Below are 27,738 nucleotides of genomic sequence, written 5' to 3' on the forward strand. Positions count from 1 at the left end.
GCCTGTACTTGCTGGAGCTTAGAAGAATAAGGGAGGATCTCTTGAAACCTGTTGAATATTGATAGGCCTAGATAGAGTGGACATGGAGAGAACATTCTCAATCATGGGGGAGTCGAGGACCAGAGGGCACAGCTTCGTAATACACCCAGTTAGAACAGAGATGAAAGAGAATTTCTTTAGCCAGAGGGTGATGAATCTGTGGAATGTATTGCTACAGGAGGCTGTGGAGGCCAAGTCATTAGGTATACTTAAAACAGAGATTGACAGGTACTTGATTAGTAAGGGTGTGAAAGGTTATGTGGAGAAAGTAGGAGAATGGGGTTGAGGGGGTAGAAAAATCAACCAATATCGAATGGGAGCAGATTAGATAAACCAAATGGCTTATACCTGTTCTTGTCTTATGTGGTATTATGGTCTAATGTCTCTCAGTGCCCAATATCACTTTTTAGATCCATCAATGGTCACATTGCCAACTTTCCCCATATCAGCACCTACAAGCCCACCACACCAATCCCATGAGACCACATACCAGATCCCTGTAACCACTTGCCGCCTCTCTTCACATCCTGGCTTTAGTCGAATCCTTGCACTCAGCAACTCAAAAGTGTTTAACTTTGCAGCAATAAACCAACACCAGAAATAATCCCTGGCATTTTACACAATAAAGCATGTACAACCATAACACACAGGATTTTTTAGACAATGAACGTTGGGATCTGGCTTCAAAAAATACAAATTTTAGCCCTAGTTTCTGTCTAATGCTCTTCAAAACAAAAATCAAAATGTTTCTACCAAGATAAACTAATACAACCTACCATATCAATACCAAGGCTCAAATACTACCCACACGCTCTCCCCTTGCTGCTTTGCCTCACATTCCAATTTCTGCCAAAATCTTTCAAGTATTTTTTTGTTTAAATTTGTCAGCACTATCCACCTCCACTATCTTCCAGGCAGACTGTCTGTACCAGCACCATTTTGTGTGGGTGTTCGCCACAGGTAGCACAATTGCCTGAGTCAGAAGGCTACAGTTGGTTCCAGTCACATTGCAGAGAAACTCACACAATGCTGCAGCCTATAGGAGCACCAAAGGTGCCGGGCTCCCAATTATAAGCACAAGAATTTTTAGGCAACACACACAAATGCTCTTGAAACTATTAAACAAGAGCCTATGGATAACAGGAATGATATTAGCATGAATAGAGGATTGGCTGACTGGCAGGAGGCAAAGAGTGGGAATAAAGGGGGCCTTCTCAGGTTGGCTGCCAGGGACTAGTGGAGTGCTGTAGGGGGTCGATGTTGCAACCACTTCTTTTCACGTTCTATATCAATGATTTGGACGAAGGAATTGATTGCTTTGTAGATGATACAAAGATAGGTGGAAGCTCAGATAGTGTTGAGCTAGCAGGGAGTCTGCAGAAGGACTGAGACAAAGAAAAGGTGCAAAGAAAAGGCAGATGGAATATTATGTAGGGAAGTGTATGGCCATGCACGTTGGCAGAAGGAGTAAAGTGTGAACTGTTTTCTAAATGGGGAGAAAATTCAAAAATCAGAGTTGTAAAAGGGATTTGGGAGTCCTTGTGCAGGATTCACTAAAGGTTAACTTGCAGGTTGAGTTGGTGGTAATGAAGGTAAATGCAATGTTAGCGTTCATTTTGAGAGGACTAGAATACAACAGCAAGGGTATTGTTGAGGCTTTATAAGACGACATTGGTCAGACCACACAGTTTAGGGCTGCTTATCTAAGAAAAGATGTAATGACATTGGAGAGGGTCCAGGGGAGATTTATGACAATGACCCCAGGAATGAATTGGTTAACATGTGAGAAACGTTTGATTACTCAGGGCCTATATTCGCTGGAGTTTAGAAGAATGGGGGGGGGGGGGAGGGGAGGAATCTCACTGAAACCTATTAAATAGGTTGTTTCCTATAATGGGAAGTCTAAGATCAGAGAACATGACCTCAGAATTGAGGGATGTCCATTTAAAACAGAGATGAGGGAAAATACCTTCAGCCAGAGGGTGGTGAATCTGTGGAACAGATGCCACAGAGGGCTGTGCAGGACAAGTTATTGGATATACTTAAAGTGGAAGTTGAGAGGTTCTTGATTAGTAAGGATGTCAAAAAGATTACAAAGAAAGGCAGGAGAATAAGGTTGAGGGGAAAATAAATCAGCCAAGACCAACTGGCGGAACAAACTTGATGGGCTGAATGGCTAATTCTGCTCCTATACCTTATGGTCTTAAAAAGCTGCAGGAACTCGGCAAGTGGGGGTATCAACTGTGAAGGGAAATAAACAGTCAATGTTTTGAGCCAAGATCCTTCATCAGGATTGGGAAGGGAAAAAAACAGCCAGAACTAGATGAGGGAGGGGAAGGAGTAGAATTTGGCAGGTGAGAAGTGGGTATGGCAGGAGAGATGAAGAAAGAAACTGGGAAGGGATAGGTGGAAGAGGTAAATGGCTAAAGAAGAGGGAATCTGACAGGTGAAAACTCCTGCATGGATGAAAGGAGGAAGGAAACTAGAGCAAGGCGATGGGCAGGTGAGAAGATTTAGTAAAAAAACGGAAAGCAAATGGTATGTTGACTAAAGAGCTTGAATGCAAGATAGACATCTTGCTCCAATTAGAAAGCTGCACAGTGAGGCCAGGCTATACATTAAAAAATCATAAACAAGAGATTCTGCAAGTGCTGGAAATCTCGAGCAACATGCACAAAATGCTGATGGAACTCAGCAGGTCAGGCAGCACCTATGGAAGGGAAGACAGAGTCGACGTTTCAGGCCAACCCCTCATAAGGATGGGAAAGGAAGGGACCCATCACCTATCACCTGCCAGGTGTTCTCCTTCCCCTCCTCCCCAACATCTCATTCTGGCTTCTGCCCCTTCCTTTCCAATCCAGATGAAGGAGCTCAGCCCATTACATAGAACATTAAGCACTACAGCACAGTACAGGCCCTTCATCCCACAACGTTATATCAACCTTTTAACCTACTCTAAGATCAATCTAACCCTTCTCTTCTACATAGCCCTCCATTTTTCTATCATCCATATGACTATCAAAGAGTTTCTTAGATGTGCCGAATGTATCTGTTTCTCACCACTCTCTGTGTAAAGAACTTACCTCTGACATCCTTTATCAGCTCAGCAAGTCATCAACCTTCATCAATCGTGGGACTGAGTTTACGAGCTGAGAGGTAATGTTACAGCTATATAGGACCCTGGCCAGACCCACTTAGAGTACTGTGCTCAATTCTGGTCGCCTCACTACAGGAAGGATGTGGAAACCATAGAAAGGGTGCAGAGGAGATTAACAAGGATGTTTCCTGGATTGGGGAGCATGCCTTATGGGAACAGGTTGAGTGAACTCTGCCTTTTCTCCTTGGAGCGACGGAGGATGAGAGGTGACCTCATAGAGGTGTATAAGATGATGAGAGGCATTGATCATGTTGATAGTCGGAGGCTTTTTCCCAGGGCTGAAATGGCTAACACGAGAGGGCAGTTTTCAGGTGCTTAGAAGTAGGTATAGAGGAGATGTCAGGGGTAAGTTGTTTTTTTTTCTTTACGCAGAGAGTGGTGAGTGCATGGAATGGGCTGCTGGCGACAGTGGTGGAGGTGGATATGATAGGGTCTTTTAAGAGACACCTGGACAGGTACATGGAGCTCAGAAAAATAGAGGGATATGGGTAAACCTGGGTAATTTCTAAGGTAAGTACAAGTTTGACACAGCATTGTGGGCTGAAAGGCCTGTATTGTGCTGTATGTTTTCTATGTTTCTATCCCCCTTACACTTTCCTCCAATCACCTTAAAATTACATCCCCTGGTATTAGACATATCCACCCTGGGGAAAATTCTCCTGCTGTCCACTTGATCTATGCCTCTTATCACATCAACTGTTTATTCCTCTCCATAGATGCTGCCAGATCTGCTGAGTTCCTCCAGCATTATTTATTTTATGTTATTTTATTTAGAGATACGGAGCGGAACACGCCTCACCGCCCAACAATCCCTGATTTAACTCTAGCCTAACCATGGGACAATAACCGTTATGCCCTTGGACTGTGGGAGAAAATCAGAACACCTGGAGAAAACCCATGCAGTCAATAGGGAAGACATACAGAACCCTTACAGATGGCATCAGAATTGAACTCCAAATTCTGATGCCCCAGGCAGTAATAGCCTCGTGCTAACCGCTAAACTACTGTGGGATCAGATGTGTCAGGCTTAACCATATAACCATATAACAATCACAGCACGGAAACAGGCCATCTCGGCCCTCCTAGTCCGTGCCGAACTCTTAATCTCACCTAGTCCCACCTACCCACACTCAGCCCATAACCCTCCACTCCTTTCCTGTCCATATACCTATCCAATTTTACCTTAAATGACACAACTGAACTGGCCTCTACTACTTCTACAGGAAGCTCATTCCACACAGCTATCACTCTCTGAGTAAAGAAATACCCCCTCGTGTTTCCCTTAAACTTCTGCCCCCTAACTCTCAAATCATGTCCTCTCGTTTGAATCTCCCCTACTCTCAATGGAAACAGCCTATTCACGTCAACTCTATCTATCCCTCTCAAAATTTTAAATACCTCGATCAAATCCCCCCTCAACCTTCTACGCTCCAATGAATAGAGACCTAACTTGTTCAACCTTTCTCTGTAACTTAAGTGCTGAAACCCAGGTAACATCCAGGCTTCCAGTTACCTGTTAAAACAAATACTCCTATAGTTTTGGGTACACTTCAAAGACCCTGGTCAAAGAAAAGTTATAGAGTGCCAAATAATATTCAAACACTGAAATATCAGATTGGCCAAAACGTCCAAACTGGCTGCTGTGTTTTCTGTTTAGTATGACTAAAAGTGTTTTTTTTTTAATTAATTTCTGATTTTGTCCCTGTTCCAGTGGTCACAGGTGAATGTATTAGATTCAAGATGACCCCCCCCCCAAAGACCATAAGATATAAGAGTAGAATGAGACCATTCAGCCTATCAAATCTATGCCATTCCATCATGGCTGATTTATTACTTCTCTCGACCCTATTCTCCTATCTTCTCTCCATACTTTACAAGAACCAATTAACTTCCACTTTAAATATATCCAGTAACCTGGCCTCCAAAGCCATCTCTGGTAATGAATTCTACAGATTCATCACTCTCTGGCTAAATAAATTCCTCCTCATTTCTGATCTAAGGGGACATTCTCAGACACCCCACCCTGTAAAAACTCATTTCAGAGAGGTAGCACCACCACCCCCACTCCCTGCAACCCCATATCCCCCCCCCCCAACCCTGGTCGACCTCCAAGGGTGTATGTATACAGGACATTTGATTATGAAAGAACACAATTCATTTGATCACATATTGAAACTATTTTCACACACACACATTTTTTATATATATATATATATATATATATATATTTCCTTGTTGAGTATTTTGTTTGCAGTCTCAATCCTAATAGCTAATACTTCAGCAGTCTTCCCTGCGCTTAGCCTCCCTAAAATGTTGTGGTCCCTAAAAGAAATAAAAGCATAAGGAGTATCCTTATTATATTGTCTTATGCAGAAAATGTGACGTTAAAATATGTACTCATATTAGATTATCATGGAGTCATTTTTTTTAATTCTATTACAACTTTAAGCAAGTCTACAGGGAGTTTGGCCTCATCACGTAGGACATCAATAGAGTAGCTCCTTAGCAGCTAGCCAGCTAGTTTAAATAACATTAACTATGCTAATGAATGAATGACACCAGTTAAACTCACCTCAACATGTCTTTTACAGTCATTTAACCCACCATGGGCAATAGAAAAGTCACTGTTGCAAACAGTGCAGCGAGCAACACTGTCATTATTTTTGACCCCTATTAGGCAGGGGTACACTTTAGTGTAGTCTGGGGAGAAGTACATTTTATATTTTCTTTTTTTGGAACACTCTGCCGTGGCGCTGCAAGACAGTAAACTGGAGAGAGAGGGGGGAGAGAGAGGAGGGGGAGGATCAACTGTAAGGCCTGCCCACAGAGAAAACAGATAGGTCTACTTAGCACAATGAGAGACCAATCAGGATGCTCTCTCTGTCACTTTCTTGCTACGTCTGCCACTCGCTCTCCCCCTCTCGGTCACTCTAAAAAAAATCAATTTCTGGGATATTGCATATGATTTGCGGGCATCAGGGAGCCACAATCAATATGCAGGAGACTCCCAGAACTTCCAGGAGAGGTGGGATGTCTGCATTCTTGTATTCTAAGCCTGTGCCCTTTGGTCCTCGACTCCCCTGTTGGCCATGGTGGATTTGAAATATGGAAGAAAATGTCAAACTCCAATGGGTCAAGGACAGTGGATGCAGACAGATTAATTGCCTTTGTTCATGCCACATGCTTGGAGATGGAGGCTGCCATTTTGTGAACTTTTACATCCTCCATTTTGTGAGATAAAGTTGCTTCACTTTCAGCGTTTTAAAGTAAATACAATGTTGCTTCAGATAATCTGCTGGACTAGAGATAATTTCAGAATAGCAAGTTATTTGTGATGTGTTTTTAATATAACATACAGGTTTGTGAACATTGGAGTTGGTGGCTGCCTGGAATGATTGGAGCTGGTTACTGAAGAGAACAAAGACCAGACATCCCACCTCCCGGAAGTTTCGGGAATCTCCCGCATATTGATAGTGGCTCCCTGACACCCACAAATTATATACAATATCCCGGAAATCAATTTTTTTCAGAGTGAGCAAGAGGGAGAGAGAGCGCACCATGGCAGAGTGTTCCAAAAAAATATATAAAACGTACTTCACCCCCCAGACTACACTAAAGTGTACCCCTGCCTAATAGGGGTCAAAAATAATGACAGTGTTGCTCGCTGCACTGTTTGCAACAGTGACTTTTCTATTGCCCTTGGTGGGTTAAAATGACTGTAAAAGACGTGGAGGTGAGTTTAACAGGTGTCATTTATTCATTAGCATAGCTAACATTATTTGAACTAGCTGGCTAGCTGCTAAGGAGCTACTCTATTCCAGACATCCCACCTCTCCCGGAAGTTCCGGGAGTCTCCTGCAAATTGATGGTGCTACCTCCCTGAAATGAGCTTTTGCAGGGTGGGATGTCTGAAAGAGCCATAAATTACCAACTGTCACTTGCCAGGAAGAGGGCAATAAATGGATGCTGGCCTGGAGCAGAGCCAATAAAAAGGTGTTAACGGTCAATCAGATGACCTACAGCCAAAGACACTGGAATGCAATATTTGAATTGGTAAGGGATGAATATAAAAGTGGACACTTTGAGTGTGCTATCAGCGATAACTCTCTCAGGAGACCCACCATTGCACGGAAGAACCCCCACACCAGGGGCTGGGAGAAGAAAGGACTGATCATCTGGCCCACAGAGACTCCCCATTCTGGTATATAAATTGGACAAGTGGTCTCAGTGAATACTGGTACAGAGGGAATAAGTTTTAAGCTGTTGGCCCAGGGTCAACATAGTTACTTTGTTGTTTGTGCAGAGACAAGAAAGTTCAAGCTTCCATTAATTGTAAGTTGTGTAGTGAATTTCCTAACCTAGTTCCATTGACAAACAGTCAACACCGCCACATCCTCGCCACATCCACTCTAGAAACATAGAAAACATACAAAACCTACAGCACAATCCAAGCCCTTTGGCCCATAATACTGTGCTGAACATGTACTTACTTTAGAAATTACCGAGAGTTACCCATAGCCCTCTATCTTTCTAAGCTCCACATACCTATCCAAGAGTCTCGTAAAAGACACTATCATATCCACCTCCACCACAATCGCCTGTAGCCCATTCCACACTCTCACCACTCTGTGTAAAAAAAACTTACCCCTGACATCTCCTCTGTACCTACTTCCAAGCCCCTAAAAACTGTGCCCTCTCATGCTAGCCATTTCATCCCTGGGTAAAAGCCTCTGACCATCCACACGATAAATGCCTCTCATCATCTTATACATCTTTATCAGGTCACCTCTCACCCTCTGTCGCTCTGAGGAGAAAAGGCCGAGTTCACTCAACCTATTCTCATAAGGCATGCTCCCCAATCCAGGCAACATCCTTGTAAATCTCCTCTGCACCCTTTCCATGGCTTCCACATCCTTTCAATATTTGATAGGTTTAAACAAGATAACCCCCTCATTCATCTAAACTCCAGTGAGTACCACCCAGATCCATTAGAACATGACAAGTCTGGAATACTGAAGTCAGAAACATTAGGTCTTGCCTCATCGCAGCAGTAGAGGAGGCCATGGATAGGCATATCAGAATGGGAATGGGAAGCAGAATTGAAATGGGTGGCCAATGGGAGATCCTGCTTTTTCTGGCTTGCTGGTGAAGGTGCTTGGCGAAGCAGTCTCTCAATCTATGTCAGCTCTCACCAATAAACAGGAGCACCGGATACAGTAGCTGACCCCAACAGACTGACAGGTGAAGAGTCACCTCACCTGGAAGGACTGTTTGGGGCCCTGAATGGTGGTGAGGGAGTTGTGTAGGGGTAAGTGTGGCACTTATTCCACTTGCAAGGTTAAGTAAACTCTCACCTTATCTCCTTACTGCCCATCACCTCCCTCTGCTGCTACTCCCCCTTCCCTTTCTTCCATGGCCTTCTGTCCTCTCCTAACAGATTCCTCTTCTTCAGCCCTTTATCTCTTTTACCTATCAACGTCCCAGCACTTTACTTCACCCCTCCCCCTCTCAGTTTCACCTAACACCTTGAAGTTCTTCCTCTCCACTCCCTCCCTTCTTAATCTGACTTCTCATCTTTTTTTCCCCAGTCCTGATGAAGAGCTTCAGCCCGAAACTTTGACCGCTTACTCTTTTCCATAGATGCTGCCTGGCCTGCTGGGTTCCTCCTGCATTTTGTGTGTGTTGCTCTGGATTTCCAGCATCTACAAATTTTCTCGTGTTTGTGATACTCCAGACACATTGGATTGAGGCAGATGAGATAAACAAGATCACCTGTCTTCCCTGTCAATAGTAAGTGTTATCTGAGAGTAAGCCATAATTGTACATTCACCATCTGGGGGCTTTGAATTCCAATGGCTCTGCAAAGCTTTTTCATCCACTGAAATCCAACGCAATCTCTAATGCATCATTTAACTCATTGGAGAAGCAGAAGACATTGCACTGTAATATTGCAGAGATAGAGAAACATTCAGGATGGTCCCACCTGGCTAAATGCTTTTGCCTTGCTCCAGTCTGGAACGTGCCAGTGTTATTGGATTTATAATGGATACACGTGAAGGGGTGGGGTTAGAGCCAGCCACATTTCATACCATTTCTGGCAGCACAGTGTCAGAATCAGTTCCCAGAGACAGGCAGGCAGATGGACAAAAAAAAGGAGAAAGTTATCTCAATTCCTTTGACAAATGAACTACTTCACATCGGTTCTGAGAAATCCTCTGCCTGGAATTTGTCAGGAGCAGAGAAATATTTCTGCATTCCTAGTGGAATTCCTGTTGTGTTGAATGTTGCATTCCTCTCAACCCCAAATTCCATGCCTTCTTATGTTGCTGGGCTTGCATAATAAAGTCACAAAACAGATAAAGCTAAGGTTTTAGTCTGAATAGTGTGTCCCTCGGAGTGTCAGACACCCTGAGCCAATAGGCTGGTCCTGGACTAACTTCCACTTGGCATAATTTACTTATTAGTATTTAATTATTTATGTTTTATATTGCTATATTTCTACGTTATTCTTGGTTGGTCCGACTGTAATGAAACCCAATGTCCCTCGGGATCAATAATGTCTGTCTGTCTGTCCGTCCTTTGGACACATGATTCACCAAGTCCTCACTCACTCCACCACGGCAATCCTTCTATGTTCCTGATTTCCTTCAATTTTCGCTGTATTCTATTTCGCTGTATTCTGTATCCTGTATTTCGCGAAAATTCTATTTTCGCTGTATATCTATAATATAAATTGGTTTACTGCTGTCGTGTGTACCAAGGAACAGTGTAAAAACTTTGTACTACTTCAATTTACTAACTTGACAGAACGCAGTAAAAAGCATTATGGTTACAGAGAAAGTGAAGTGCAGGCAGTGCAAGACCATAACTAGGCAGATTGTGAGGATCCATAACTAGGCAGATTGTGAGGATAACAGTCCATCTTATCATACTAGGGAACCATTCAATAGTATAATAACAAAGTAGAAACTGGCCTCACGCCTTGTGGTAGTGCTTTCAGACTTTTGTATCTTCTGCTCAATGGAGGGTGGGGGAGGAGAGAGAGAATGCCCAGCTACCTGGGATCCAGAAGCTGGAAATCACTCCCTAAACCTCTCCAACACCTGAATACCTTTCCAGAAGGACACCTTTTTGCCCAACTTTCTGATTGCCCATCCTGTTATCTCCATACTGTCAAGTTTTCTTTGATACTACTTCTCAAAGTTCGAAGTAAAATGTGCTGGTAATGGAGAGGGTCCAGAGCAGGTTCACAAGAATGATCCCAGGAATGAAAGGGTTAATGTAAGAGGAGCCTTTGATGGCTCTGGGCCTGTATTCGCTGGAGTTTAGAAGAATGAATCTCATCGAAACCCATCGAATATTGAAAGGCCTGGAAATGGAGAGAAAGTTTCCTATTACAGGGGAGTCTAGGGCCAGAGAGCACAGCATCAGAATAGAAGGCCTGTAGCGGTGTGCTACACGCAGCGCTAAAATAACGACACGGAGTCGGTAAACTGCAATTAAAGATGATTTTATTCGAACTTCACAGCCTTGCTTTAAAGCCTCCCTCATCCCGCCCTCCCCGGGCGCGGATGCTCCAAGGGACACGTACTCACAAACCCCCGCAGGCTTTTTCCCTTTGTTGCAGACCTGGCCTTTGTGCCTGCACGCTGGCTACTTGTGAGCCACTTCGAGTGCGCTAGGAAGTGGGTCACCACAGGCCATCCCTTTAGTACAAAAGTGAGGAGGAATTTCTTTTTGCTAGAGGGCGATGAATCTGTGGAATTTATATCACGGAGGGCTGTAGAGGCTGTGATTAAACAACAGAGCAGATGCTATGGGCTGAATGGCCTATTCATTCTCCTAGATCCCATGCTTATAATAGTCAGAGGCCAAGTTAACTACAGCACAACCATGATGACACTTCCAATCATTTCAATGGCTGTTAAGCAGTTTGTGACTTTCTGAAAAAACACTGTAGAAATTCAAGTCTTATTTTCTTTGTTCTCAAAGGCAAAGCTTCATTCGAGCAGATCAGGAGTGGAAACACTGGCTGATTTATTTGGACCCCCCTCCCCCCCGCCCCGCCCAAGTCCGTCAACATCACTTTTTGCATCCAGTCGAATAACCATGGTGGAGATAAGCCAACCGTCCTGCCCTAACCTGGCCTGTCTGCACATGTACTGAGCAGACCTGCAGACCTGCCAGTACTTGAAGGCAGCACTCTTTCCCCCCAGTCTCTCTGTAACATTCATACCTCTTATAAAAGAACCAGGAACAGTTTGCTGCATCATACATGAGGAGTGGAATTAGTTTGGTTACCGTAGGAATCTCAGCCATAAGCTGAGACTTCACAAAAATAAATCACTGTATGCTTAGTTTTTTGACCACAGGCAGTTTCCATAATGGGAATGGATGAAACCTTCTGAATCTGGTACTACATTTCCGTTACTCCTGCCCCAACTTTCCTCAGGTTAAACTTCCCTCCTTGTTTCCATTCTTCCATTCTTCCCCCCAACATACAAGGCTACACAGAAAGTAATGGATATAGCCCACTCCATCAAAAGCAAAGCCCTCCCCACCATTGACACAGTTACAAAGAGCACAACCACAAGAAAGCAGCATTCCTCAAAGAACCCCCCACCTTCCAGGCCATGCCCTCTTCTCTCTACTACCACCTGACAGGAGCCTTAGATCCCACACCACCCTACAACCATCAGGCTCATGAACCAACATGGATAACTTCAAGCAGCTCAAAACTGAACTGATTCCACAACCTATAGACTCACTTTCATGGATTCTTTCCCACTCACGTTCTCAGTATTTGTTTATTATTTGCACAATTTGTCTTATTTTGCACGTTGGTTGTTTTCAGTTTTTATTATTTATAGTTTTTCATAAATTCTATTTTATTTCCTTATTTTCCTGTAAATGGCTGCAAGAAAGTAAATCTCAGGGTAGTACAGTATATGATGACATATGTTGGTTGTCCGTTGTGTCTGACAATGACAGAAAACCTGTGCTGGAGAGATTTTAAAAAGTGGAAAAGCCATTGCACTAAGGCAGTTCCATTCTTTCAACATCAGGAATCTGGGTCCAGTGGTACGAATAGTTGTCACAAGTGGGGTCTTCCTTGGTTGTTCTGGATGACCATGTCATCCTCTGTGCCTAGTCATGCCCTTCGCTCTCCACAAAGCATTGCAGAATCGTTGGATTTCACTGTTTGTCTTATTGCCCAGGTCACTGGAGCTGATGTTGCTTGCTAGGACAGGCATGCCCCCATATGCTGATATATACATATTTTGATAATAAATTTACTTTGATTGTCCAGATTCCAACATCTACAATCAGGCTCTGCCACCGCCGGAATACCACAAGATGGCTGGATCCAAGTCTGCATCGTTGATTGTCCCACTGTCAGATTCTTGATCGGTAAGAGTGTCAAAGTGTACATGCAGAAGGCAAGAGAATGAGGTTGAGAGGTATAATGAAGCAGTCATGATTGAATAGTGAAGCATATTCAATGGGCTGAATGGCCTAATTCTGCTCCCATATCTTATGGTCTAATTCAGGAAGGTGCTCTGTTGTAAAGCACCATCTGGCCAGCGATCTAAATAAAGTGGATTCTCAGTAATTGGCCCATTGGTTAATCAGGGTAGCCGCTTATTTAGGCCAACTCTTAAAGAACAAAAACTAATTGAGAAAATATCCGGGATTCCCTTTATTTGGGATACTGCGCTACTTAATTGATATAGGGGACTGTTGCTAAACTGTTTCTAACTAACATCAGCCACATGCACTGGTGTGGCCATTGGACGCTACACTGTGCTTAGAGCGAACAGTTTTTCTAACCGTCAACTGTTGGTGTTGGTGTTCAAAAAGCAGCAATTTTTGTCACAGATAGTTGGAGCTCCTGCAATAAATCTAGGGCTCATGATAGAACTGATTCTGTGCATCTGCAATGTCCGTCAACAGTAGGAGGGTGCGGTCAGAACTCTGGCTGCATAACACAGAAGAACTGAAAATGGTGTGAAAGGCGACCATCTGCTGTAAGCCTTTGAAAAGGGAACTTGTTTTTCTACTGTGAATTCCCGCAAGAAAATAAACCTCAGGGTAGCATATGGTGACATATACGTACTTTGATAATAAAATTTTTCTTTGAATTTTGAACTTACTTCTGCTTGAAGCCAACACCTTATGCATTCCTCTCCACCCAATCTCGGGGCATATCTATGGAAAAGTGTTGGCACGTGGCCTAGTGGGCAAGGCATCAGACTAGTAACCTGGTCACTGGTTCGAGCCTCAGCTGAGGCAGCGTGTTTGTGTCCTTGAGCAAGGCACTTAACAACACATTGCTCTGCGACGTCACCGGTGCCAAGCTGCATGGGTGCCTAGTGCCCTTCCCTTGGACAACATCGGTGGCGTGGAGAGGGGAAGGCCTGCAGCTTGGGCAACTGCCGGTCTCCCATACAACCCTGCCCAGATCCATGGTCTCTCGAGACCGACGGATGCCACCACCATCTACGGAAAATAGCGCCTATGGCAAGCACTGAAATTGCGCCCCTGTCCAAACATCTGACACCCACCTTTTAGATAACTTTACCATAATATCAGCTCAAAAATATAAGTCAAGCTCTTTAATCTTTTAATTAACAAATTATGGCACTACATGAAAATTGTAACTGCACCTTCCATGCTTTCACTGATACAAATTGGTCTATGGTGTGATCAAAGTCAGTTTTTTCAGTTTCTTCTCTTTCTACACTCAGCAGAGCAAGATCACAGAGTCTGCCTTGACCCATGGAGGCTCTCAAATACGAATTAGTTTCAAATAAGTATTAGTTTTAACTTGCTGAATGATCTCTCACTGGCGATGGAAACTGCGATGTTTAGCATTATCTGAATAACAATGCGAAGATTGGGGAAGGCATTCTCATCTCCATACTGAACAATCAATTCAAGAAGCTCTTGAGGTCTTGATATTTTCATGTTGACCCGCCTTGATAGCAACATTCTGCAATCCAAAATTTCTTCATATAGCTGCTGTCCATCAACATCAGAGCTGTACAATTCGCCCAAATTTTCGCACTTCTTCTTTAGGTCGTTACTGTCAGCGCCATGACACAGTCCCTGGACATCGAGAAGGAACCCAAACTTGGCATCAGTGTTGTGCAAACGAGCGAACCTTTCGTCCATTTCTCTGTGAAGACAGTCGAGTGTCCTCTTCATGACTCTTCCCATTTCCTCCTTAGCTGTTAACCCAGCATCTCTTGAGTTCTCATCAGCCATTTGTTTCTTTCATCTCTGACGTCTTTCAACTTCAATATTCCATTCTTGACAGAGACCGACTCCTTCTTCAAGTGTCTCACTGACCAACACCTTTCATCATAAAAATGATCTCGGAGGGCTTTCAAATCCAGGGCGGCATTGTGGAAGTTCATGCTAGGTTCCTGCAGCCTCTTTTGAATATGGTCAATGCAAATGAGTACTTTGCTCCAAAATCCTAGCAAAATCAGAAAATCATAACCCAACATGTGGTTGTACAGCTGCCTTGCGTCACTTCTTGTTTCACTGTTCTCGTTTTCATTGTCTATTATGTTCTGGAGAACCTTAAGTATCTCCTCAAGGTACTTGTTGACAGGCTTCACTGCTTCTTGGTTTCGGACTCTGACTTAACAACCACAGGCATGGTATTTTTGAGTTTTTCCTAGCGCTGTGTTGAACGAGAGAAAAACACGTAGAGAGCTTCAATGGTTCCAAAACACGTGACCATCATTGTATCCTGCTTGGCTGCATGTACACCCACCAAGTTGAGTGAGTGATTGTCGCAATTCACAAACACAGCCAGGTTGTTTTTCTCACTTATTCGTTGATGAACACCACTTCTGTGTCCAGACATCACAGCAGCGTTGTCATTAGCACTGTGACCGATAATCTTGTAGCTCCATTTCATCCTTTTTCTAGCTGTTTCAAGATGTCTTCTGCCAAGCAATCAGCATTCTTCTGCTTACCTGGATAAAACCAAGGAAGGACTCTCTAACATGGACTATTTTCCTCTCAAAATCAACTTCCACATACCTCACTACTTCTGACATCTGCTCACGGTGTGCCTGATCAGGAGTCCAGTCGAACATGAGACCATAGTACTTGGCTTTATGAATGCTTCTCAGTAAACTCTGGTGAACAGTGGATGACATCATGTGGATGAATTCGTTCTGGATACCCGGTGAAAGATTAAGACGTGGATCCAGGATGACTTTCCAAATGAGTGAGGTGTTCTTTTATGACAGGGTCAAAGATGGCCAGTAGTTTCAGTAAGCCAAGGAAATTTCCCACATTGGAGTCATCGTCTAGCTGAAGTGAGTCCTGGTGTCCTTGCAAAGCCAGGTTCTCAGTCGCAAGGAATTTTATGTAGTGAAGGATTCTCGTCAAGATTTTCCTCCTCAATCTGTGACTGAAATACCACGTCAATAACTCCTCTGTTTCCAGCTAAATTTCTTTCCACTGTGTGAAGCATTCCTGATGATTCTTGGCATTTTCATGAAGACTGATCCTTTCCAGGTGCTTTCCACTGGTTGAATTCACTTTCCTGCTCCAATGAGGATTGATGTTCTGACCGGGAATAGAGAAGACAACAGATACAAAATGCAGACTTTTTAGAAGGGGAATAGACCAGCCTTGAGCGAGTCACTTCCTCACCACGACCATTTCCCAATTTCCTCTTGAACCAAGTTTTGTTCATTGAACGGTTATTTGTTAGTAGGAAAGGCCCCTCACTGTTCTGGAAATACTTAGAACCCAGCTTTATTATTTCTGTTCTCAACATGTCAGCCAGAATTGCTTTTCCAGTATCCTTGTCGAACTTCAAAAGTCCAATGTCATGCTGTTCAATCACTTCTGGTATGACAGTTTGAGGCTCTTTGACACCACCCAGTTCACTAGGTTCAGTGTTGTCAGGTTCAATCTCGTCAGGTAAAATCTTGTCAATAAACTCAACATCACCACGACCACCACCATCATCGTCTTCCCCTCCTGTCACATCCACGTTCTCTGTGGCAGCCTCACTCTTAATCTCGTCATATTTGGATTTATCTGACTTGACTTCCTCCTCGGCTTGCGACACATTTGTACTTGATCCACCTTCGGATTCTAACAACCCTGTAGCAGGTGCAGGCGACTCCATGGAACGTGTTGAGCTACTTGTTCCGGGCTTTTCAAAGAAGGGCATGAAGAACTTGCTCTACTTGGCTTCCTCCGCCTCCAACTTCCGTCTCTTCCGTCCTTCAGCTCTACCTTCCTTCTTCATCGTGAAGAAACATTTCATGGTCTTCTTACTCAATGATCTGAAACAAGGCCATCCTAGTGCTTCTCACCCATGATAATCAAAGACAGATCATACATCTGAAGAAAATACTTCTCTCACTATCCGAGGATGGCTTGTCTGACTAATAGAAACTGCTCAGTGGCGTCCCCCTTTATGCGGCGCCCAGGGCACGTGCCATACCTGCCATACTTTAGATACGCCACTGCCCAATCTTCAACCCATTCACTGATAAGCAAATGACTATAGTCAATGAAAACATTGCTGGTCTACCCACCACCCTCCACACAATGCCACACATTGCACAGTTCAAAATCCTGTCCGCCATCACTGGCTCCAGTTCAATGTGCAAGTGCTGCTCAGTGAACTCATACCACCTCCTCAGAATAACCTCAAATTTTCACCAATTTCAGCAAACCACTACACAACCATGCCATCCAAATTGGTGAAACTTTGAAGTTTAAACATAACAATCTGATTAAGCACAGATTCAGATTCAAACTCGAGACATTAATGGAAGTTTTGGCAACTGTAGACAGGATACAGGATGTGGACTCATCGTCACCCTTTGATCTGACCTGGTGGAATCGTGCTGTGAAATATCCTTCCCCCCACCCACCCCTCCAATTTCTTATTCTGGGGCCAGCTTGTCCTGCTCCCCCTATCCCCACCACCTTAATCTGCTACCTTACTCTCTAGTCCTGATGTAATCCACCTTAACTCTCACATTCTTCAGTTCTACACCTTCCAGGAAGTATACCTCATCCTCTCTCCTTCCTTTCCTTCCTTTGGCTCAATGAGCCGGCACCATCCAATTACAACCAATTAACCTACTAATCCTTACATCTTTGGAATGTGGGAGGAAACCTGTGAAGATGGAGGAAACCTACACAGTTGCATAGAAAATGTACAAACTCCTTGCGGACACACAGCCCAAAATATTGACTGTTTATTCCCTTTCATAGATGTTGCCTGAACTGCTGAATTCCTCCAGCATTTTGTGCATGTTACTCAAGATTTCTAGCACCTGCAGAATTGTGTGTGTTTAGGATTCCAACCCTTTAAAGTAATGAATTTCTGTTTGTGGGATACTGATATGTGGTCTTACCAATTCTGGTTGGAGTTGGTCAAGTGATAGTGATCATGTGACCTGTACAATTGTTCCTGCATCTAACTTCCAAAGGTTGGGTTTCTCTGTGCCTCTTGTGAGATTTGTTGGTCCTGGTTTGCTGCCTGCAAGATCCTAGAAAGAGGAGCAAAAAAACAACAAACTGCTGGAGGAAATCGAAGGTGAGAGGGAGGGAGGGAGGAATAGATGGAGGGGAGCGCAGGTGGGATGGAAAGAGGGGGGAGAGTGGGGAGGTCAGAGGAATGGATGAATGGGGGAGTGGGAGGGAGGAAGGAATGAAAGGGAATTGTTTAGCTGAACATAGTGGGTATGTTATGTTATGTCCACTTGAATGTGTTGCAACATTTGTGGGATGCACCTAGCTCTTCTCAGACTATGTTGGTCGTTGGCGCAAATGGTGCCATTTCACTGAATGGTTTGATGTCCATGCGACAAAGAAAACTTCTCTCTCTTTTAATCAATTTCAATGAATGGACAATAATATTGTTGCACAGGCAACACAATCCTCAACTTCAGCTTCTTGCAATTAAGTGCCCAGTTGCCGAGCAATACCACCATGGACTGGGAACCATCAGAAAGGAAAGAAATTAAACTCCATAAAACACCATCAGACAGAAGGAATATCTGGGGCCCATCACACATAGCTGGACAGGCTTGAAGGGCCAAAGTGGTTCACTCCCCTGTTTACTCCCTTGTGTAGAAGCAAAATTGTAAGATCATAGACCTTCCATTAAAGATAAACAGGTGCAAAATATAGTCCAATATTAAATAACATGCCACAATCCTGTACTTGCTGATTCTGGTTTAGTAGCGTGGAGGCACAAAAGACAGTGGAATCTGGAGCAACAGGCAATCTGTGGGAGAAATTCAGCAGGTCAGGCAGCATCCCTGTGGGGAGAGGAACTGTTGATGTTTCAGGTCAAAATCCTGCATCAGGATCTGATGTGTTTCAGTCAAAACGTCAGCAGTTCCTCTCCCCCTCACAGATGTTGCTCAACCCACTGATTTCCTCCAGATAACCGAAGACACAAAGTACTGCAGCTGGTACAGACTAGTACAAACAATCTGCTGGAGGAACTCAGTGGGTCAGGCAGCATCTATTGTGGGAAATGGACAGTCAACGTTTTGGATTGAGACCTGCACTGATCGAGTCCAGATCAAGGGTCTCTACTCAAAACATCAGCTGTCCATTTCTCTTCATAGATGCTGCCTGACCTGCTGAGTCACAGAGTAATGCAGCATGGAAACAGGCCTTTTGGCCCAACTAGTCCATGTGTTCCCCCAGTGTTGTATGTGCAACTCCAGCAGAGTGTTTGCAGCTCATTTATTGGAAAACAGTAGGGCCACAGAGCCAGAGGGCACACATAACATAATCTAGTGGGAGAAATACAAAGAAGGGATGGAGGGCAAGGACAGAGCAAGGTGACATGTGTTGATTTAATTATAGTGATGGGAACAGCAATATCTTTTGGGAACAGTAGCGTAGTAGTTAGCTTAACACTCTACTGCACTAGCGACCACTGCTCGAAAAAGCTTGTACACCCTTCTCATGACCACTTTGGTTTCCTCCAGGTGCTCTGGTTTTCTCCCACATCACAAAGACATACAAGTTAATATGTTGATTGGTCACATTGTTGTATTGGGCTGTGAGGGCTCGATGGGCCGGAAGGGTCTGTTACCATACTAAATTTAAAAATTACAATGCTTGAAGGTGTAGAAACCATAATATAAAAAGAGCATGTCCCCACCCCAACACCAACAGTGCAGGCTATCTATTCAAATGAATAAACATCACAAAAAGGAAACCATCAGACCTTACCTGAAGAAACAGCTTCAAATAAGCTTTGAAATAATTTTTAATGCGTGAAAGACAGAACTAAAAGGAAACTGTGGTTTCTTTTTTGTGAAGATGATATTCTGTGTATGCAGTATCAGATCACACTTCAGGACAGGTGCGAGAAGAAACTAGTTAACTTACTAACTTCAGGACAGCTAATGTGACAAAACACAGGTCTCACCTCAATGGTGCTTCCTTCAATATGTTCTCCTGTACAATTCCCAATGGTTAGCGACTAGGTTGCCACTTTGTCTAAAGCCCACTGTTTCCAGAGCTTATAAAGGCCACAGAGACGGCAGAAAAGGTAAAAGAGGAAATGAGAATAAATAAACACTTCCTTCCATCAGGACAGAATGAGCAAGTTGTGGCTTTCTTGCCTCCAGAAAATCTGTGATTAGAAGTGATGGAGCATTTCAGATTATGGAAGTTTTTTAAAAAGAGGGTAGATATACACTCAGTGGCCACTTTATAAGACATCTCCTGTACCTATTAAGTGGCCACTGAGTGTACGTTCCTGATCTTCTGCTGTAGCCCATCCACTTCAAAGTTCAACGTGTTGTGCATTTAGAGATGCTCTTCCACTGTTGTAGTGCATGGTTATTTAAGTCACCTTCCTGTCAGTTTGAACGAGTCTGGCCATTCTCCTGACCTCTCCCATTATCAAGATGTTTTTGTCCACAGATCTGCCACTCACTAGATGTTTTTCTTTGTTTTCTTGCACCATTCTCGATCAACTCTGGAGACTGTTGTGCATGAAAATCCCAGGAGATCAGCAGTTTCTGAGATACTCAAATCACCCACTCTGACACCAACAATCATTCAATGGTCAAAATGGCCCAAATCACATTTCTTCCCCATTCTGATGTTTGGTCTGAACAACTGAACCTCTTGACCATGTCAGCATGCTTTTATACATTGAGTTGCTGCCACAATTTGCTGATTAGATATTTGCATTAATGAGCAGCTGTATAGGTGTATCTAATAAAGTGCAGAGATGCCTCAACTTTCAGACTTTGCAAAACCAGGGGTCATTAAAACTAACAAGAGATTCTGCAAATGCTGGAAACGTTGACACACAAAATACGGGAGAAGAACAGTCAGACGGGAGAAGCACAGTCAGTAAGGCTGCATCAATGGAAGGGAATAAACTGTCCACAATGAGAGGCACATTTTAAAAACAATTAGAGAAAACAAAATTCTTCACCCAGAGCATCGACAGAATGTGGAATCAGTTATAATCCTGTAAATGCCTACAAGAATATGAATCTCAGACGTACTCTGATAATAAATTTACTTTGAATTTTGAAGGGCTGATGTACTGATAGATTGGTAGTTCCTTGCAGAACTTACCGATCTGTCAGCATCTTTGGACACTTGGATATGACGCAAGTGGAAGACAGAGGTTAGACCAGCTGGGAAAACACAAGGACATCCAGCAACCAGATAAAACAGCCAGAGTTGGTAACTCTAAACTCTCTCATGACTCTTTAATTAAGCAGATCTTAGCAAATTTGGCTGTGGATAACAAGGTGACCGAACTAGCAACAAAAGCAAGAACAACACTGAGACATAGAATATTACAGCACAATACTGGCCCTTTAACCTATTCTAATCTCAATCTCACTCTTCCTTCCATTTTTCTTTCATCTATGTCCCTAACTTATCTGCCTCTACCACCATCACTGGCACACATTCCACACACCCACCATTCTATGTAAAAAGAACTCTATAATGCCCCCTCCCCTCGTAGCCATCTCCACCCTGGGAAAATGTTTCTGCCTGTCCACTTGATCTATGTACACCTCTATCACCTTTCACCCTCCTTCACTCAAACTATCCTCATAAGACATGCTCTCCAATCCTAGCAAATCTACTTTGCACCTCTCCAAAGCTTCCACATCCTTTCTATAATGAGGTGACTAGAACTGAACACTATTCTCCAAACGTGGTTTTTCTCCTCTCTCGCTTTTTCATATATGCATTTTCAGTCAATGCTCAATTTCAATTTTAAAGTTGTTCCTCTTGATTTCTCCATCCAAGGATTTATCCTTCCTTATCCCTGTAATCCTCCAGCTCTTCAACCTTCCAAAGTATACCTGAGCTCTCTAATTTTGGCATTTCATCTTTTTAGATAATAACCACATCATCAACGGCAGCCATACTTTCAGAGAAAAGCCCTAACTCAAGCTGTCTTCATAAGACATGCTCTCTCGCCCAGGCAGAGACAGGGTCAGGATAAACCAGACAACTGGGAGCAGACAGGAGGACAGCTAGTTGACCAATTGAGGGAAGCCTACCAGAGGGCAAACAGAGTGAAACAATTGGGTCACTGTGACAGACACTAGGGAAAAAAAAAAGGGTAAAGCACAATCCCACTGACTACACCCTGCTGGATTGCTGAGGGTTGTGTTTGATTCTGGTACATCTCCAAATCGAACCATCAGGCTCCTGAACCAGCATGGAGTACTTCACTCACTTCAACTCTGAACTGATTCCACAACCTACAAACGACTCACTTTCAAAGATTCTTTACAACTCATATCCTCAGTATTATTTACTTATCTTTTTGATTATTTGCACAATTTGTCTTTCTTTTGCTCATCGGTTGTCAATCTTTATTAATCTCACAAAATGATGAAGGGACGCAACAGCTTAGGCAGCATCTATGGAAAGGAATAAAGAGTGGATGTTTCAGGCTGAGACCCTTCTCAGTCCTGAACCTTCATCAGACAATCAATCCTGATGAAGGGTCTCAGCCTGAAACATCCTCTTCCTATTCCCCTCCATAGATGTTGCCTGACCTGCTGAGTTCTTCCAGCATTTTGTGTGTGTTGCCCTGGATTTCCAGCATCTGCGGAATCTTTTGTGTTTAGTCCTTATTATTTGTGACTTTTCATAAATCCTAATGTACATCTCTTTTTTCTGTAAATGTCTGCAAGAAAATGAATCTCAACGTAGTATACAATTTACTTTGAATTTGCCCAAGAAAAGTTGACTACTCTGTGCTCTGCTCTCTCTTTCCCTCCCTCCCTCGGATACAACGCCTGCAAAAATTCAGCAAGGTCTAATCCCCTCAGGAGAACAAAAATAAACTTTTTTTTTTAATTTTCCCTCCAAGGGAAAAAAGATATGCTCTCTGCAGGGTCAAATCACACCACATAGAGAAACAATCCTCTGCAGCTGAAAGGATGCTAATTTTGAAGAACTGGTGCATCAAAGTCTAAAAATAGCTAAGGTTGCGTTTTGAGCTCAGAATAACAGCGACTTCGAATGAGCATAGCAACCGTCATGTATCAGGCTGCAAAATCACTCTCCTCACCGTGACTTCCAAATCAATGAGGCGGGACATTGCTAGACAAAAGGAAGTTAGCTACTTAACCCCCTTTGAGTGAGACAGAAGAGACACAGTCTTCCCCACTAATCCTGGCAAACTCCATCCCCCACATACACAAATCAGTCGATGAGGAAGTTAGTTGCAGAGGAGATTATAATTTCTCCCAATGGCCTATTTGATATTGTTCCTGTTTCAAGATATTAAAGATTAGCTTTATTTGTCACAGGTACATCGAAACATATAGTGAAATGCAGCATTTGAGTCAAATCAAATTAGCAGGGATTAGTCTGCAAGTGTCACCACACATCTGGCACCAAAGTAGCATGCCCACAATTTACTGATCTTAATCTGAACATCTTTGGAGCCTGAGAGGAAGCCGGAGCACCCGGAGGAAACCAGCACAGTCATAGGGAAAATATACAACAGCAGTGGGAATTGAAACCTGATTGATGATCGCAGGCTCTGTGAAGTGACGTACTAACCGCTACACTACCATGCCACTGATATTCTAGCTGTGCCTCCCAGCATGAAAGCTTTGTAGAACAAAATATCAAAAAAAATGTAACTACAACCAGTATTTGGGTTTCCGCTTCATGTTTTTACTTCCATCTATTAATATTATGTGGGCTACAGAGTATGTTGTTCCAGCATCCACCTAATGGCTCATTGTGTTACTGTTTACTGCAGATGCAATTATAGGGCGCCACGGCACTGCAGCGGTTAGTAGAACACTTTACAGCTCAAAGCACTGCTTTTCAGAACTCAATTCCACTGCTGTTTGAAAGGATTTTGTACATTTTCCTTGTGACCATGTGGTTTTCCTCTGGTGTTCCAGTTTCCTCCCACAGTCCAAAGATGTACCAGTTAGTAAGTTAATTCTTCATTGTAAATTGTTCCCTGATTAGGCTAGGGGCAAATAGGTGTGTTATTGGGCGTTGCGGCTCATTGGGCTGGAAGGGCCTGTTCCACGCTGTATCTCTAAATAATAAAATAAAATTATGTAGAATGAGCGTAACTTGTGCATGAAATATTAGTAGAGAATTAGCAGTTACCTAGAGTCCTGGTAACCTGTTATGTATAGACTCACTGCATTACTCATAGGCATGCTCCCTTGTTCGAATTACACTCTAGGGAACAGAGGGAGATTAGCACTAGTTTAAAGCTGGTATGTGTGGCTCATTGAAAGACAGTTAGTTCTAGGCTGTGATTACATTTCAAGTGAGCAATCAGAGGCTGCAGTCTATATTCAGTCACTGTGGACTCGTACGTTGACTGGTATCTGTCGATAGCAGGCTGTCTGAGGACCTGCACAAAGAAGTAGATTTGCATTGATCATATCTCTTATCGATTCAATTACAGAGCTTTACAAATCCATGGATTAACAGAGCCAACCAAGTGCAAAATGTTCCTCAAGTTCACTTAAGCTCGACACAAGGGACGGCAGATCCTTGAATATGGGGGTGGTGGGGGGGTAATATCAAACAGTCTGCTGGAGGAACTCAGAACAACAACATCTGCAGGAGAAATGGAATTGTCAATACTTTGGCACATATATGATAGAACCTAAGTCATCTGGGTATACTTAAAGTGGAGGTTGATAGGTTCTTGATTAGTAAGGATGTCAACGGTTATGGGGAGAAGGCTGGAGAATGGAGATGAGAGGGATAATAAATCAGCCATGATGGAATAGTGGAGCAGACTCGATGGGCCAAATGGTCCAATTCTGCTCCTATGTCTTAAAGTCTAAAAATGGAGAGCTATGTAGAAGGGAAGGGATGGATTAATTTTAAAGCAGATTACAGGGTTGGACTGAACTCTATATGTTCTATGTTCAATTGTTCAGGTTAAAACAGTCTCGACCCAAAATGTTAACAATTCCTTTTCATCCCACCCACAGATGCTACTCAACCTACTGAGTTCCTCCAGAGACAGTTTGTTGTTCAAGGTTCTGGTATCTACAGTCTCTGGTGTCTTCAGTCCACTTGGCCCTTTACATTTGTAAGCCATCTCAATGCACTACTTGGAACAGCTCACAGTGAAAGGTGTTTGTCTGTTTTGGGAGTTGACAAGAGAGACTGTGCATTTACACAATCCACTGTCATATGCAGCTGCCCAACTTTAGAACATAGAACATTACAGCACAGTATAGGCTCTTTGACCCACAATGATGTGCCGACCTTTTAAACAACTTTAAGATCAATCTAGCCCTTCCCTCCTACATAGCCCTCTGTTTTTCTATCATCCATGAGATCCTTAAAAGTCCCTAATGTATCTGCCTCTATCTTCACCCTGGGAAGGCATTCCATACAAGCATAAAAAATCTACTTCTGACACCCCACCTATACTTCCCTCCAATCAACTTAAAATTATGCCCCCATGGTGTTAGCTCCATTTCTGCTCTGGTCAAGTCCAAGGGACCCAATCCATCAGTAGAATCAGCTGCAAAAGACACGTCGCTGAACTAGGTGGCTGTAACAGTGTGCATGTGGAGAACAAGCTTGGATTCCAAGACTCCAAGCGGCAAAAAGCTGGCCATAGCCCTATGGGTAGCCTCAGTGCCAGAAGCTTGTGGTGGGTTCATGCCCCACCACAGAGAGCTGAGCAGATCATTCTGCCACGCTTTCACACAGATCTGAGAGACATTTGTACCAAGATATTGTTCAACTGAAATATGAAGCTGAGGTCCCATCTATTCTCTCAAGTGGAAAAAGAAACCCATAGTGCTATTAGGGATTAAAACAGGAGCTGATTGCCATTAATTACATCTCCACCAATAACCACAAAGGACTGCAGATGCTGGAAATCTGGAGTAACACATAAAGAGATAGCAACATACAATAAAATGCTGGAGGAACTCAGTAAGTCAGGCAGCATCAATGGAGGTGAATAAAGAATCGACATTTCGGGCTGAGACCCTTTATTATTCCTGATATTTATCCAGGAGGGCTGCCCCCAACACGTCACTGGATATGAGTTGCATTTCACTGTATGTTTCAATGTACTTGTGATTAAATAATCTGAATAAACCTCCTGATCGTTTACTCCTCTCCATAGATGCTGCCTGACTTGCTGAGTTCCTCCGGCATTCTGTGTGTGTTACTCAAGACTTCTAGCATCTGCAGAATCTTGTCTGTCCATCTGAAGAAACAGCCTGTTAGCAAGATGTGGCAGCTTTGTATAAGCAGGCTGCTGCAACAGTGACTACACAACAAAGAAATGGCAAGGTCCTTTCTAATGTCATGAAAGCAACATGAACAAACTTCTTAACACCTTACTGCCTCCCAGCACACATTTACACCCTATCTGAATCCGTGCCTCCCCCCCAACTATCCAACTCACAGACACACTCTCATATTTATATGACTGCTTGTTTTATTATAATAGTGTCAGTAACATTATACTGTCTTATATCAACATGCACCTCACACTTTATGTCACCCTGTCAACCTTCAGGCCATGTCACTCAGGGACTTGTGTTACCATGACTGTATGTGCTAGATTATAACTAAATGTGCAGTGTGTGACTATATTTACTGTGAGGAATGCTGTTTCGTTGAGCTGTATACATATGTATGGTTGAATGACAATAAACTTAAACTTGAACAACTGTAAATTAACAAGTTGTTCTTCCTTGGTGCCCAAACCCTTTGCAAAGCCCTTGGTGGAACTTACATGCATCAATACCTCTCAAAAATGGTGTGATGAGAAAGTAGCAGGGGACCACATGCCTTGTTTGACACCACAAAGTAGAACTACTTACCTGACTCTGCAACTTGCTTTGTTTCTTCAGCCGCAGGTTTTCCGGGGTGTCTGCCACAGCAGTGAATGAAGATTTTGGGTAGTGCCTAGAGAAAAGAAGAGAAACAAACACCTTCAGTTTCTATGGTTACAGACATATTCCCACAAGGCCTTGCTTTATTATCAAAGCTAGCGACAGGAATTATGAAAGTGGGAGAACATTTCTTTCATTTGGGTAAAATAAAAACACACCAGGATGATTTCACTCTGGAAATTAACACCTCAGCACACTTTTCAGGCATTCTTTCTGGGTAGCTCCAACCTGACAGTATCAACATCAATTTCTCAAATTTTCTATTCCCTTATTTCTTTTTCCACTCTCCATTACTCCTTTCTCTTTTCCTCATCTGTCCATCGCCTCCATCTGGTGCCCCTCCTCCTTCCCTTTCTCCCACGATCCACCCTCCCCTCCTCTCAGAGCAAAGTCCTGGATTCGAAACTATTTCTCTCTCTGCAGTGGCTGCTTGACCTGCTGAGTGTTTCCAACACTTTCTGTTCTTATTTCAGACTTCCACCTATTCTCGTACCCCTTTCATGCACAGTGGCTTAGCTTTAGATTCCTCAGCTTCCCGGCAAATCATCCAAGGAAATTTTAATTGCTCTCCCAAAAGGAAGCTCTATCCAGCCAAACAAAGCCTTCAGCAAGTTGACAAGACATATTCTGCCAATTTTTGAGACAGCAAAGTTTAGTACAGAGATTACTGCAATTGTGCACATTTGAACAAAGCGATCACAGATGTTAACCGATCAGTTGGTCACAGTCTGTCAATGTTACATGGGTTCCATGTTCCAATACAAGACCTTGCCTTACAATGTGGGGTGGCACAGTAGTGTAGCAGTTAGCGTAACTCTACTTCAACACCAGCAAACAGGGCTCAATTCCAGCGCCATCTGTAAGGAGTTTGTACGCTCTCCTCATGACCACATGGGTTTCCTCCTGTCTCAACCAAAAACAATGCAGAACTCCCTTAATGAAACTAGATTTGTTTTATTGTTTTTATTTAGACCACAACACATTTAGCAGGCCCTTCCAGCCCAATGAGCCATTACCACTCAATTACAGTCGTGTGACCAATTAACCTATTAATCCATGGACTGTGGGAGGAATCCCACAAGATCATGAAAAGAACATGCAAGCTCCTTA

General features: G+C 43.3%; 1 protein-coding gene across 3 annotated transcripts in view; it reads right to left on the reverse strand.

Moving 5' to 3' along the window:
• Positions 1-27,738, reverse strand: part of LOC132384968 (LIM and SH3 domain protein 1-like) — a 204,574-nt gene that overhangs the window by 99,783 nt on the left and 77,053 nt on the right. For all 3 annotated transcript variants that reach the window (XR_009509046.1, XM_059956661.1, XM_059956662.1), the window contains exon 3: positions 26,557-26,641. Coding sequence is in view for 2 of the 3 variants with exons in the window: in XM_059956661.1 (XP_059812644.1) it covers positions 26,557-26,641 (85 nt within the window). In the remaining variant the exon portion in view is untranslated. The remainder of the gene's footprint in view (positions 1-26,556; positions 26,642-27,738) is intronic.

The sequence above is a fragment of the Hypanus sabinus genome, chromosome X1, assembly GCF_030144855.1.
Source record: "Hypanus sabinus isolate sHypSab1 chromosome X1, sHypSab1.hap1, whole genome shotgun sequence".
Classification (NCBI taxonomy): Eukaryota; Metazoa; Chordata; class Chondrichthyes; order Myliobatiformes; family Dasyatidae; genus Hypanus; species Hypanus sabinus.